General features: G+C 47.1%; 1 protein-coding gene across 3 annotated transcripts in view; it reads right to left on the bottom strand.

Moving 5' to 3' along the window:
- Positions 1-14716, bottom strand: part of PHAF1 (phagophore assembly factor 1) — a 35119-nt gene extending 20403 nt beyond the window's left edge. For 2 of the 3 annotated variants that reach the window (XR_005268861.2, XM_072043816.1), the window contains exons 1-5: positions 14177-14563; positions 9421-9503; positions 5721-5804; positions 1351-1394; positions 989-1068 (exon numbers count right to left, since the gene is read on the bottom strand). Coding sequence is in view for 2 of the 3 variants with exons in the window: in XM_072043816.1 (XP_071899917.1) it covers positions 989-1068; positions 1351-1394; positions 5721-5804; positions 9421-9503; positions 14177-14240 (355 nt within the window). In the remaining variant the exon portion in view is untranslated. Of the gene's footprint in view, positions 1-988; positions 1069-1350; positions 1395-5720; positions 5805-9420; positions 9504-14176; positions 14564-14606 lie in introns of those variants that run through there. The other variant, XM_038185508.2, reaches the window with a different exon arrangement.
- Positions 14717-15430: the final 714 nt, after the last annotated feature.

Below are 15430 nucleotides of genomic sequence, written 5' to 3'. Positions count from 1 at the left end.
AGTTATTAAACCCTGTTCTGTGATGTGCAAGAACTGCCTACAGAGTACAGGCACAGGCTGGCTGTGCAGCTGCCATCAATCAGAAGGAATGCCAGCCTGTTTGGGGTCACATCAGCTACTGCAGATGGACCCAGTTCAGCTAAAAATAGGAAAAAATGCTCTAAAAAGGGTATCTCAACTACATGGAGTTAATCTTTCTTGTCACGCCAGTTTGACTCCATTTCTTGAAGGATCCCAAGCAGTTTAATTGCAAATATGCTCTTCTTCAGAGTTTCACCATTTATTTTCATCACCAAACAAAGCCCTGAAACAAACTCAATCTTCACATGTGAACAGGGAGTTTAAAGAAAGCACTTTTCCTGCTACAGACGTGGCAAAAAGCCAAATATCTCTGCAAGAGCCACTGTATGTTCAAGTCAGGTTAACCAAACTTGTCCTCATTCTGGTCATGCTGCACCTAGGCTGGCTGCAAAACTCCCCAGTGCTCCCAGTAACAGGAAAGATGTGCAGGGAGACACAAACCAGTTACACACAGGCTCAGACTTGATCCCAGCCTAGCAGGAATATCACCACGTTCTCAGAGCACAGAGCCTGAGCAAGCAGTCCTGGCCAGCTCTGCATGGAGATCAGCTCACGTGTCTGTATGTTCATGGTATTCTAAGGCCACTGGAGAGCAGACCACACATCATGTGCAAAAACAGCTCTGAATTTTCTGATACTGGCAGTTCAAGAGGAATCATTAGCGGTATCTGAGAGCAGCCTTGTGTGCCAATGACTCTCTGCCTCACCATTCCACTTAAATACATTGTATGTTGAATTGTGACTCATTTTATATGGTAAGAATGTGACTGCTCTGGAACACAGCTTCAAGTCTTTTGGCAGCTGAAGTCTCCACACATTTCTCCAGGCAGACTTACAGGCAAGACTTTATAGGAGGAGGTCTGTCGATGCAGGTGTACTTCTCATTCTCAGAAATGTTTTGGCTTACCTCCTGGATGCGTTGCTCCAAATGACTGATCAATTTGTTCTATGGTTGGAGCAATTGCCTGAGAGTTAAAATGGACACCACTGAAAAAGAAAACAAAACAAAACTGTCTTAAGAGTATGAAATGGATGCTCTAAGAATTTACTAATGGTAATACCACGTTTAAATGGGAGGAAGGCTCCAACACTGAGTGAAAACAGTAAGCTGGTAATTTAACTTTCTCAAACACAGCACTTGGTTATCTGCACTTTGGCAGTTACTTTGTTTTCCTAACAAGAGTGATCGACAAAAATTTAGGATGAGAAAAGGAGGGAAACTAGTCACTGTAATTACAAATAGATCACAGGAAGTTTTAAATCGCTTACCAGTATTTTAACTTCACCTTAGTCAAGTCATAAACTTCAATCACCTGAAACAGGAAACAGAAATGTTACTGTGGTTGTAAATTGTAACCGGGCAAATAGGCAAGATTGGCTAAAAACTCTGCTAGGATCAATCACATTGACAGACAGAAGACTCCAAAACCTGATTTAGCAACTGCACGTCTGACACAAGCCCTGAAGAACAACTACAGGCTCAGTGCAGTCTGTCTGGACCCTGGGCAGATCAGTGTTGATTCGCAGACAGCAGTTTTTTCACTAGCATAACAGCATCTTGATTTCTGCACAGATTTCTCTTATGCAAGATCAGAGGTGAGTGAATTAGGGGGATCCTTGAATTCAGGGATTCTATAAGAAATTCCAAGCAGTAGGCCATTCTTTGGGTTATTCTTAGCACCCCAAAGAACACCTGTACCAGGTAAGTGCTAGTGCTGAGCACACTGCTTCAACTTTCCCACTCCTTTTCTTTAGAGGACAATGAACCCAGCAAAGCCAAGTGGTCACATTCCATTTCAGCACTAGGCAAAGAAATACCCAGCAATCTCCCCAAGCATCGCAAAAAATCCAGAGAACAGTCCATAAGCAACCAAAGACACAATACCCACTTCTGATCTTTATTAAATATTTTACACTCTATTGAATATGCCAGAGTGCTCCCCTGGAGACAGTACCAGGGATGTCAATAGTAGGTATGGATCTTAGGTGCTGAATACATTAGTGCTAACTTGCATCTGAGATTGATTTCACGGGATTTTTATGTGACTGTTACTGAGTCCTGAGGCTAGACTGGGCTTTAGGCAGATGATTTTCAGTGAGTAATCACCGTCAAGCACAAGCTCCTTCCACCCTACATCTGTGTTCCTGTGTCAGCAGGAACAGGAGAAGAGGTGGAGCACTTCATAATTGCTGTAAAGAAAAGGTAGAGAGATTTTTATTGCTTTGGAAGGATGCACTCTTCAGCTGGACATGAAGCAGAATTCCCCAGGGAGCTTGCTACCAAGCAGGGCTAAAAATATCACCAGCTAGGAAGGAAAAGTCTTGGTTCTGGGAGATGCCTGGCAAATACCCCCCCCGTCACCCCTAGGGGAAAAAAATAAAAAGATACTATTCGCAATGCCCAAACCACTGTATAAAAATAAACAACAAAAATCCACATTTAGTGGTATGCTGTTCACTCAACAAGTTGGAAGAGTTCTCCAAAGCATTTCTAGCTTGCTCGGCAAGCCCACACGTTGCAGGATACAAGCAACAAGTACAGCACGAGGCGAGTAACACTAACACTCTGGCAAAGCCAACTTAAAGAAGAGCAAGCTAATTTTTCTTCTTAATAAATATACTTTGAATTATGCTTCTTGGAAAAAAAAGGTTATCCAGTATTTCAAGTCAAATGCAGTTTGACACATCCAGATGTCCTTTACTGAGCAGTTTGTTAAAAACAGACTGCTTTTTTTTGAAAAACTAGGCATGGTTTTACTCATTTTTTTCCCCCTGCCACTAGAAAAGGCTTCTGGAAATAGAGAAAACCACCCCACAGACAGACCGAGCTCTGCAGGAGCTACTGGAGGGCACTGGGCACTCCCCAGAAGTTCAGCTGAACCACGCTGCCATGGTGGAACACAAGTCAAACAGCAATGAGAGAACAGTCAATTCGGACCTGGTATATTGCTCAGTCTCCCCCTCCCCGAGATGAAAGCACTGACAGCAGCCAGCAGGCACCAATTTGCCATCAGCCTCTTCCCCCAATTCAGACAGAACATCTTTTCGTGTCAACATTTCTTTTTGCTAACCGCAAAGAAAGAAACAAGCAAAACTCAGCAAAATGTAAATATAGTCAGAAGAGCTTGTACAAGCCATGAAAGGCACACGGATTGAAGAAACACCACAACAGGCCACAGCACTAGAGTTAGTTTTTAAGCACCAGAAGCTGTTCTGGCAGGAGGATTAACGTGATTCTTTCTGTGTGCAGAGGAAAAAACGTTGGGAAGACCAAGGACTGTTCAGTGACAGTTTCTACGGAACCATAAGGCAGTTGTCTTAGCCGAGTCCAGGCTGGTGTATTGTCACGCTCACTGCTTGTGAATTATTTCTGATGAGACTCCTAGAGACATCCAGGTGTCTGCCAACCAGCAACAAAGGGACAACGTTGTATAACCAAGGTTTTTCTCCCCCTGAAGAGGAGCCTGAGCAGGAGATGCTGTTGACATTCACAGTAGAAGAATGCCTTCAGAACCTGGTCCAGGAGTTACTCTTTCATGATAGCTCACAACTCCTGTAGTAACACCTCCTTTGGCTCCTGAAGGTGAGCAGAGACAACGCACAGACCTTCCAACACTCCCTGAAGGAAGAGAGGGAGCTTTTGAGGAACACTGGCTCCACTCCTTTACCACCAAATTCTTTGTGTCTGTCAAGGCTTTCAGTTTTAGAAGCTTATTTCAACCTCTCACAACCAAATCCAGCAGCAAGGCTGTATTTAAAACAAAACAACACAGAGCAAAGCAAGAAAAAAAGCCCCATGATTTTTCCAATTTTGCTGCTGCCGAGCAACACCGACAGCAGTCTGCCATCTCAGAAATAGGCTGCACTTATTCTACACCTACACCACTCTTAAACAAGCTCACTTCTGAGGTGATCCCGCAGCTTTTCTTCTACAAAGCTTCCAGGCCAGTTCCACAAGCAGCGTTCATAGCTCTGTAAGCATTCACACAGCTTTACTCTCCATAGATAAACACACAACAGACAGCACCAGACCACTAAGCAACTACACGATGGGGAGAAAAACAAGACAAAAACCTCTTGCATGTTTCCTAGAACGCTGGGTGTTGAAGTGACACCAAAGCCAGCCCCTCAAAAATCTCTTGGCAATGAAGAGCCATGGCATACACTATCTTTATCTGAAAACATCACAGGATAGTGATATTTAAATAAACAGAAGGGAGCAAGCTAGGCACTTGAAGTCAATCAGTTTTGAGTTCAGACTCCTCATTATTTTGGAAAGATTTCCTACAAGTATAGCTTACACTGACAAAGATCTATCTGACAAAGAATCTGTAAAATATCTTAAAAACTTCAAATTCAAATAAGCAAACTGGAAGTTCCAACCTTAACAAAAATGAAAATCATGCTATTACAGGAATGAATTTACAAACCAACTTCTGTAAGGCAAATACAAACTGAAGTCTGGCACACTGCTGCATCCCACCAGAGCTTTTTGCGATGGAGAAACACCAGACTGACAGTTTGGAGAGTGATATCCTGCTGCTGGTTTTACTGGAGGTGTGCGGAAAGGGAACAGGGCTCCACCTAACGCTGTTCCAAAGCCGGGCACTATGGATGTGAGCATCATATTCCTAAAGGGTAAGCGTTGATTTTTTCAGCTGTACATTTAGCAGCAAATTTCTGCTTTCAAACGCCAAATAGCTTGGCAGTGAGAGCGCTGCACTCTCACACAATTACCCCCATCTGTCCCTGGGCACGGAGCAGGTTAAGCACACCACATGGGAACCCTGCTCAACGCAGCTGGTCGTTTGCCAAAAACCCGAATTTTTGACCATCCTGCTAAGAAGTCACTTTTTAAACGCTGCAGTTAGGAAAGCTTTTTAAAATTTCCTACTGATTTCGGCTCTGAAGCAACTCATTTTACATCATTTTCAAAACAGATTTTTGGAGAACATAAATGCCATGGGAGGTTAGCAACCAGCCTGCCCTTTATTTTGCATCTTAACTACACAGAGCATCCTAGAGGGGCACAGCAACACCCAGCCACCTAAAAGCACCAATGTAGATTTGCTGGGCTGAGAACTCTGATCACAGAGATAAAAAATAATCCAGAACAAACTGAAGCCAGTAGTACAGGAGGCTGCTCACAACAGGCCAGAATTTGGCCTGCTGAGGGAAGCGAGTCACTCACAGCCACGCAATCGTTCTGTGCATGTAACAACTGAAAACTAAGAACAGGAAGAAGTTTACTCTGAAAAACAAAATGGCAGCACAAATAAAGGAACAACTTGGAAAAAAATAAACACACTATCTGGTTTGCATAAACTAATGATCTGATTTCAAATCTCAGGCTTAACTACAGTAACAGCCTTTCCTGGCTTTTGCTGCAACTTGAGACCTGATGGACAAGTGAGATCCTGCTGGGCTGTTGTCTTCTTACACTCCCTGGCAGAACGGTTTCTTAATCCAAGGTTTAACCCACAAACCAAAAAATGCAGTTCATTACCACACAACAGCACTAAATATGGCACATTAAAAGTGTAAAAGGCCCACATACTTATTTACACCATTTTAAGTGTCAATATATCCTAGGGTTTTTGTCCTGCACTGCTTTCTTTACAGGAAGGATTCTTTATTACCTTAAGTCTCTGATTGAAAGCATCAAACAGCAGTTTGATTCCATCCTGAGTCAGGTTAAGGATGAGGTCATGGCTAAGAGGTGACTGTAAAACAAAAAAAAAAGTTGTTAGGCTTTGCATTTTAAGGCTTCTTTGTTGAGATACACATCATTGCATTAATTGCCTCAGAAAACAACTGTTCAATGAATAAGCATAACACAAATACATTTGGCCAAACCTCTCTATCCCTTCAGTTGTCTTACAACAAGAAATAGGATCTGCACCTTGCAAGAGCTCCCAAAAGGGCAGCTGCCCATTACTTTAAGTTGGGGAAGAAAGAAAAGCTTGGAAGTTAACATTCCAAGTTTAGCATGATACAGAGACATCACAGGGACAGGCTGCTGCAGCCCTGGCACACAAAATCACAGCCCGTCTCACAAAGCCTCACATCAGAACCATGAAAATACTCGACAGAACGACGGTGAGAGTGCTCTCCACTTCAAAAACCAGGAGTGTCACAGTCTTTTTCCGGCCTGAAAAGGAAGGCTTCAGACTCTGATGTTGTGAATTTCGGTTTCCTTAGTTACTGTGAATCATAATAACTCAAGGCTTAATTTGCAGTCTGCTGGAGTCAATAGGAGACATTCCACTGGCTTCACGGTGTCTGGATAGGCTCCGCGCCACCTCCGTCTGCTGCAAAGCTCTGGAAGCTGCTCGCTCCTGGGCTGGTCCAAGCCATGCACACACAGCCAGCTAAATAGGGACCAACTATCTGATCGTCTACCATCTAAAACACCTGCTTCAAAAAGCTCTGCCCTCCGCAATTGTCCCTGAGGAGGAGGAAAGAGGCTGAGTGACAGGCAGGTGACAGCACTCCTGCCCCAGAACTGCACCAAGTGATTGTTTAGCAGAAAAACAAAGTAAAATTGGACATTTTGGGCACGTTCAGGGTTCTTGTGTGAGCAGCCGCATAGCACAGGCCTTTTTATGAATTAAGCATAAGCTATCTTAAAGCTGCTACTCCCCTCCTTTGCTCTTCTAGGAGGACGCCTGTGTTTTGACTGCCAGAATTCTAATTTTCATCCCAAATTTTCTCTTCGCTCTCATATCAGCACTGTCACCTAACCTGGATACTTTTCGTGCATTCTCATGTGCCTCTCCATCCCTTCCCAAATTGTCTATTTAAGCAACCAGATGCTAGATGTCTCGTTCCTAGATCCAAAGGAGCCAGAGATCTTCCAATCTCATGCGGTGTGGATTTCCCATTCCACTTGGTGACTCCAGCAGCTTTCCCTGATGCAGCTTCAGTTCCCTTGCACAGTGGCACTGATACTTCACTACTGCTGGCAAACCTGTTTATGATACAGCCTAGAATTGAAGCAGCACAGCTTCATATAGCCATGAGCCCGAGAAAGAAGGTCTAATGTCAATCCTGACCATTTTTTTTTTTTAAATCCCTCATAAAACTAATTTAGAAAGGCTACAGCTATAGCAACAAACAAAACAAGTGCAGGATTACATTTAAAATAAACCAACATGGCTTTTCTGATATTGGATGTGCTCTGTGTATCTCACTGGTTCCTAAGCATAATTTTTATAAGGTTATTCCAAAACTCATAAGAGCATTATAAGTACTTTAGAGTGGATAAGAGAAAAAGATACATCCGAGGAAGAGCTTGATAATTATTTTAGACAATAGCCTCTATTCTACACTGGCATATCTTCTTTCTTAACAAAAGACAAGTTTCAAGGGCACAAATTTAGTTCATGTGACTTTTGATGTGCAAAACAGATCCTCAGGTACAAAGGGAGATGTTAGGAAACAATGGGAAAGACGTTCCTAGAGGAAGAAGTTCAAACATGCAGTCACACTCCTAACACACAAAAAGCTGCAGGAAAAACCCTCGTCACTACGCAACCCCTCCGACACAAACCCAGGGGAGGAGATGGAGGAAAAGGCATGTAAGCACCCTACTTAACCTGAGCAAAAAGGAGTTAAAATCCTTTAGTCACAGAAAAGTGTTCATCGAGATGTTTTTGGCACCATTTGGGCATCCCATTTGTGTCAAGTTAAAAGGAGAGCTGTGGGCAGATCTAATTGCATTTAATTGTCAATAAATTTTTGAAAGGAAATACTTGCTGCTGGAGTTCCAGGATCAGAAACTAGATGCCACAACTTGAAGAAACATTTGATCACTGCGCTCAAAGACATTATTTCAGAGAGGAAAGAGATGAAGGCTGCTCAGGTATAGCTTAGGCAGATAAAAGCTGTGCTAGGTGAAGCTTGTTTAAAGCTCTGAACCTCCTAAGCACTGCCCCAGCAGGTCTCAGTGCCCAGCTGCAGAAGAATTACACGATGTCCTGCACAAGGGCAAGGGGACGGCCACTCAGCTGCACACCTGGAGTGGCAGGTGGAAAAAAAAATGTGCCTATATCAGGCACAGACTCCAAAAAATATAAGGATATTGAAAAACTATTACAGTTTGGGGAGCAAAACCTATAAAAAAAATCCCTGCAGATACAGTGAAAATTCAGTATATGTGGTCAAGCACAACACAGCTTTTGGACATAAAAGACCTACAAGACATGCAAGCGCACCACGCTTCCTAGCACAGGGCTGCTAATCTGATTCTGCAGAACTGAGAGGAAAGGGAATCTCATCATTTAGCTAAATAAACCTCAAAATAATTGTGGAATGCACTGTAGGAAGAGAAGCTAAAAAACCTTCAGAGTATACAAAAAAAAAAAAGGAATGCATTTGCTGCCAAATGGATGCCCCCATGCCTTATATACAAGGAGCTAAGTTTTCAATGTGCAAAGTAAATATTCTGTCAGCATGAAAGCCAGAAATCTACATAATCTGAAACAAAAAAGGATAACTCATCTAATTACATCAGATATGTATCCAGCAGCAAACCACCAGAGCTGAGCTTGCTCCTTAGTCATTCAGTGCTCGCTGCAAATGCATGAGGCCTCCATCAGTACTCCCGATATAAAAGGAACTGTTGGCAGCCTTTCCCTTTTCCCTGATGCAGAGATCTACAGCACATGCATAAAGTCTCCTGATTAACACACATTTCACACAACGCACATCTGGAGAGCCACAGACCTCCGCAGCCCCCATCTCCTCTCCTCTCACGCATTCTTCAAAGCAAAGGTGGGCATACAAAACTTTTTTTCTTTTTTTTTTTTTTTTCTGTCTAGGAGAACCGTTTCACCTCCAGCCCCCTTTTTGATGGAAGCCAAGCATATTAGGAACTAATGACTCTTCAATTATGGACAACAATTAAAACATCTAGGTGGTGTAAATGACCACATTCCCTTTCTGCAGACAGAACTGCAGATCCAGAGAAGCATGGAGGCATTTTCAGCGGCTTCATCACCCCCAAACCAAACAGGAGAGTGAAAAGTAATGAGTGGTTGGGTACTTTAAAGTGCTACCACACTAGATGACAATGGAAAAAAAGACTAGGATTATCCAGCAGAACATTTCCTTTTACGAAGTAAAACCAATACTGCTCCACCACCACATCTACAAGAGTGGCATCTGCTAAATCTTGGCACTGTGTGGAGATTAAGCTTGATGCGAAGCTGTTGTAAGATTGGGCAGCCATGCATGGACTATGCACATTGATGTGACACGGTATCAGTTTGCCCCATTACACCCTAATTCTGGGGCACAAGGAGGTTAAGAAATGTGGGCAGCCCGCTCGCTACTCACCTGCTCACTGTAGAGAACCTGGACATTCTTGATAATGCGACAGTGTTTCTGAAGAATTGCTACAGCCTGAGCCAAGGGCATTCCTGTAAGTAAAAAACAGAGGATTTCTCCAGCTCAGACATGGGGTAACAGCATTTTTGGACAGAAAGGTTGCAGATGAGATAAGAAGTCATTGTCAGCAAACAGTACATTACAACACCCAAGTATGCAATATACAAACAAGTCTACCTGACTCACTGTATCGGCACAAACCTGTTTTCTGGAACAGAAAAGTCATTATTTACCCACCAGCTTGTCATGCACAAAAGAAAGAAGAGTACCTCTACCCACAAAATTAAACAGCAAAGGTTAGGCGGACGAGAACACCTATCTTTCTACAAGCCACGTGCAAAATTCTCAGCTTTGACAGTCCTGTGAATGACACAGCAACCTGGAGTGAGCTCCACGAGAGCTGACGGGTCATCTTGGGATCAGCCCGCAGGCTCCTGGCTGCGTTTTAGCGCACATCCTCCAGTCAGCTTGATAAGCTATCGAGTAGCTGCATGAGGAAGACTGAAAACACTGAAAGAAAATTGAGCTGTGGAAGAAGAAAACACCAGAATATTCGTAGCTGGTGGTACAGCCAGAGGAGTGCCGAGGAAGGAACTCCAACTCCTCAGTTTGCAGTTCCTTCAACACACACCATTGCCTAACAAAGCGGGCAGCAGATTTGACAAAGAAAAGGAAGTTAAAAACACTACACCTGGTTCAGCCGCAGTAACCAGTGTCACCATTCACACCGACACCATTTCCAGGGCTATTTTTACAGCGTCCCTCACTCCAGCAATAAATTTTGGAAGTGCAGCAGGACAGCTGAACCTGCAGCAGGCTCCGCACGGTGCCACCTGCCCCTGCACCGCGCTTCGGACCTTGGCTGTCCTTCCAAACGAAACGCCATCGGGTCCCAGGATTCTCGTTATAAATGCCACATTTCAGCATGAGCTCATCATTCTGAGGTTTTATTCCTTCCTAATTGCTGCAAGTCAATTGTGATTTAGTTATCTGACACTTTATTCACACTCCTTGGCCCTTTCTTCTCTACTTCTGGTTCTTAAGCTTGAAGAAAATTGCCTCGAATAGAAAAATTGACCATAGGACCTGCACTTTTATTTAGGTAACAGCTCGGGAATTTCGATTCAGAGATACCAGCTACGTCCTTCAAGCAGCCTGTGCATGGTATTAGAGTACTTCTTAGCCCCACTACCTACCAAAAGAAGAAAACTCTTCAAATATAAGTTACGCACCCCTAGATCATCGCAGGTACTGCTTTAAAGCAACACCAGCATAATACCAGAATATTTTTTTTTTCCTGTGTAGCACTAAGTTACATGTCTGTTGCTCGTACACTGCAGCTTTTCTGCAATTCCAAAATCTAATTTGGGCAAAACAGTTTTATAGATGAGAACTACCATGGTTGGGTTTGTAAATACCACATAGAAATGGTTTTGGTACAAGTTTTTTGCAAGAGCGTGGGCTAACATGAAAAGCAATTTTGTGATTGGAAGTTTTACACCAGAAAATGACAAATTGAAGAAGAACACTGATTATTTTAATAACGGCAACAAAATTTAAATGCACAGAGGGACACAACAAAGCAGCACTGTTTCCTATTATCCAGGAAATAGCAGTTGCCTTGTAGTCTAGGCAGCTGAACCTTGGAGTGTGTTTGGAGAAGAGAGTTATGTAGTAGATAATATTTTCAAAATGGCACAGAGACATAAGGGACAGCAAGAAGCTAGGATCAAAACTGCTGCTGCAAGAGTCACCCATCTCTTAACCCAGCAGAAGCTATAATCCCTCAAAAAGCATAAAGGCTGTTTTCAAAGTCCAGGTTTCTGGGAGACATGCAGGGAATGACCATTAAACCTCCTGAAAGAGATGCCCAAGGCTCGGCAAAGCCAGCGAGCGAGCTGAAGGAACCTGGATGCTGACAGCAAGTGCCAGCAGTTGGTAAGGTGTCAATAAAACATGCGGGGAGAAGCAGCAAACACAAACTGGAGTGGGGTTTGGAGCCCGGTGTAAACTGATGCAATCCTGGGGCCGTGAGTGTGCAAACAGATAGCTCATGTGACTCTTACTCACAGCTTTCTCACGCTGGAAGCAAACGGACAAGGGCTGATTTCAGGCACTTTTCGCTGACTGGGAAGCGAGCGGGTTTTGCCACGCAACTGTCGAGCAAAGCTACAAACAGGAATTGAAGTTCTCTGGGAGCAGTCCCAGAACCTGAACTGCACACGGAGGAGCCAGTACCCTCCCTTCGCAGAGAGCCAAGGAGGGAGCGAAGAAACTAGGCTGTTTTTCTCCACCCTTCTCACACACAGACACGCAAACACCCCTTTTCCTCCCCAGCCTGCAGCCGTTGCAGTCAGAGAGGAAAACAAAGAATTCTTTTTCCCCCCCCGCTCACCAGCGTGGAACTGGGAAGCTCGCAGGGCTTCCAGCGCATCAGATGGGCGACCAAAGCGAGCCCTGGCAAATAAAGTGCACAAAGCTCAGCACTAGGACTCTCCTGGCACAGACTTTCCCCTTTTCTTAATGCCAGGGGGGACACAAGATACAGATACTCCTCGCGGGTATGCTGCTGGCCAACAACATGGCTTGAAGGTGAGCAGCCCTCCAACGCTGGGGCTTGAAGGGGCAGGGAGTGGAGGAGCAAACAGAAATGGTAAAAAGACACCAGAAAATGCACAAGTCAGCAAGTCATAATCCCTAAACAAAGGGAAGTGAATCTTTGTAGGCAAAGAAAGTCTAAAAAGCAAGAGAAATAGAAGTGGGCCTGAGAAATTATAAGTGTCTAACAGTAATAACACAGCTACAGGCGCTGCAAAATCAGTATTTAATTGTTCTCTCTTAAAAAGGCAGGAATGTGGCCCGAGAGGAGCAGTGACCCAGGTACCCAACTGAACACAAAACTCAGCCTCGCTCAGATTTTTTAGCGCTCTGCTCACACCGTGAGTCAACGCTGGAGCCAGAAACAGCATCCAAAAACTCACGTAGAAAATTTTCCTGGCATTTCCCCTCTGTCATCTCCACTGTGGGTACAGGAGGGGAAGCCAGAGGCAGCGGCAGGTCAGGAGGGCTGCCGTGAGCACTGCAAAGAGCAGCTCTGAACCAGCCCTGAGTGGAAGGAGCAGCACGGGCAGCAAGAAGCCCCTTTACACGAACCCTTCCAGCCCTGGTACCGCTCCCACAGTCCGGCCAGAGGTATCAGAGACAGCTCTAGGACAGGAGCGCTCGAGCAGGACAAAGTTAAGTGTCTCAATGCCTAGTCAGCCTCCTGCTCCGCACCAGCAGGTCGTGCTAATTATATATGAGACGCATCACGTGGTGGCTATGTTTACTCCAAGAATTACAGCCGGGTTTCCTCCCTCTCACATCTATGCGTGTGTACACACAGACGGAGACTCAGCATGTAATTTTAGCCATGGGATTGTGTTAACGGGCTTCTTTGGGGGCGCTTGGGAAAATGAAAACAAATCTTATTTATAAAAAGAAAAAGGAGAACCAGGGAGGAGGAGTCAGCAGCATATCTTTACGAGCACTGCCAGGGGATATAATTTGAGATCACATTTATTTTCAGGTAACACAGGCACTAAGGGATCACAGAAGGTCACGCAGAGCAGCGAGAACACGGGAACATGTCAGCGGTATGAGGAGATCAACGAGGTTTCAGAAGGGTGGGACCGAGGTACTGCTATAATTAGCCCCCAAAGCCATTCTAACGCTCCCTAACCACCACGCTCTGAGCCCGCAGAGGCACAAACGGCCCTTTGTGTCCCATGGCTTCCCCATCAGCAGCTCCACACACCACAGCACCGCTCCCTTGGTGTAACCGAAGTTCATGGAAGCTGCGTGCTGCTCTTTTAAGCCTGTCCCCCTGCTGTCACAGGTGACAACAGCAGCGGTGTTGTAACTCAAGTTCTGGCCAACACGCAGAGCCCTGTTTACCTCAGCCAAACTACAGCTACTGCTAACAAACACCAGCAACAAAGGCAGGGAGCTCTGACAAAAAGGGCCCTGCGCTGGCACCTCCAACAAGCCCTTGAAAAACACAACAGCTGCGGTGTTTTCTGAGAACTTCAGGGACTGCCACGGCTCGCCTCAAGGCACGAGTCACCTGAGGACGCTCCAGCTCTGTGCCTAAGCGCCCCAGGCTAGCAACAGCCAAATTTCTATCGGCTGGGGGAAATTCTCCCTCCTCATTGCAGCACGGGGAGGATCGGCTGGTGGGCAAGAGCCTCCCAGATGAGAAATGAGAGCTGCCGGAAGGGCAAGCACCTATTATCTAACCCTGAAAAAGCCTCTCAAAAGTTTGCAGTCCCTGCTCCGATGTCGCAACCCAGCAACAACACAAAGGAACTGTGAAACCCAGCTCATGTTTAGGGTCTGGAGAGAGGCACAGCACTCGGGCTGAGCATTCCCACAGTGCTGCTATCACCTGGCAGACGACACCAGCCCGCAACCAGCACATCCCTGCCTTCTTTTTGGGGCCAGGGTGAGCCTGGTCTAAGCAGAGCAAGACAAAAGAAGGCGAAGGGCTGGAGGAAAGCCTGGCAGCTGGTAAACAAAGCAGGGGGCGGCGTGTGGAGCTGGAGAGGCACCCCACAGCAGCTCAGGGGGTCAGCTCAGCCAAAAGAGAAACGTGAGGTGCTGCTCTGAGCCGGGGACGGACTGAGGGGGGGTGTGAAGCCCCCTGAGGCGGCCGGGGGGCACTTACCGAGGGTGAACTCCCATTGCTCGTTGCCCAGGGAGCGCTCGGGCACCACCTCCAGGTCCAGCATTGGCGCGGAGGCCCCGGCTCACGGGCAGCGGCGGCGCCGGACCCCTGCGGGGAGGCGAGGAAAGGAAAAAGGGGGGTGAGAGAAAGGCGGAGACCCCCTCAGAGCCCTCAGAGCCCCCTCAGGGCCCCCCGACCCCCTCAGGGCCCCCTCCGCCCCAGCGCTATCACCATAGCAACCGCCCCCACCCCTCCAAAAAGCCGCCCTCCCCCCCTTCCTCGCCGCCCCCCCGGGGCTGTGGGGAGCCGCCGGGTCCCACAGCACCGGGGGTGGGCGGGAGGCGAAGGGGTAAAAAGGGGAGTGAGGGGGGAATAAAGGCCGCCCCCCCCTCCCTTCAACCCCCCCCCCTCGCCCCGGGCCGCCGCTCACCTCACTTGCGGCTGCTGAAAAAGCGCCGGGCGGCGGCCGTCAGGCGAGGCCGCGCCGGGGGAGGGAGGGGAGGGAGGGGCAAGGGGAGCCCCGCCCCAAGCTGAGGGGAGGGAGGGGAGGGGAGGGGAGGGGAGGGGGAGGCCGCGGGTTCGAGACCCGCCTCGGGATGGACTGGGGGGGGGGGGGGGGGGGGGGGGGTATGGGGGAGAGGGGACATGGGGGCAGGGGACAGAGAGCAGGAGATATGGAGAGCAGGGGACAGAAAGGGCAGGGGACATGGAGAATTAGGGACATGGAGGGCAAGGGACATGAAGGACAGGGGACATGGAGGGGAGGGGATGCTGAGGGCAAAGGACATGGAGGGCAGGGGACATGGAGGGTAGGGGACATGGGGTAGGGGATGTGGAGGGTAGGGGACGTGGGGGACAGAGGATGTGAAGAGAAGGGGGTGTGGAGGGTGGGGGACATGGGGTAGGGGAATGTGGAGGGCAAGGGAAATGGAGGGGAGGGGACGCAGAGGGCGGTGGGTGTGGAGGATAGGGGATGTGGAGGATGGGATGTGGAGGACAGGGGACATTAAGGGTAGGGGATGTGGATAGCTGAGGATATTGAGGGTAAAGGACATGGAGGGGACGTGGATGGAGGGAACATGGAGGGTAGGGGACAGCGCGGCCCCAGAGGGCACCGCGGACCACGGCCTGTGGAGCAGGACAGGCTGCGTGGCCAAGCCCCGATCCGCCTTCCCCTTCTGCTCAGAGGCTGGCACACCACGGACGGAGCTCCTCAAAGCAAGGGCGCATCTTTAAATAAATAAATAATAAAAA

This window comes from Anas platyrhynchos, chromosome 12, assembly GCF_047663525.1.
Source record: "Anas platyrhynchos isolate ZD024472 breed Pekin duck chromosome 12, IASCAAS_PekinDuck_T2T, whole genome shotgun sequence".
Lineage (NCBI taxonomy): Eukaryota > Metazoa > Chordata > Aves > Anseriformes > Anatidae > Anas > Anas platyrhynchos.
Note: the sequence above shows the minus strand (reverse complement) of the source record. Positions and strands in the feature narration are given on the sequence as shown.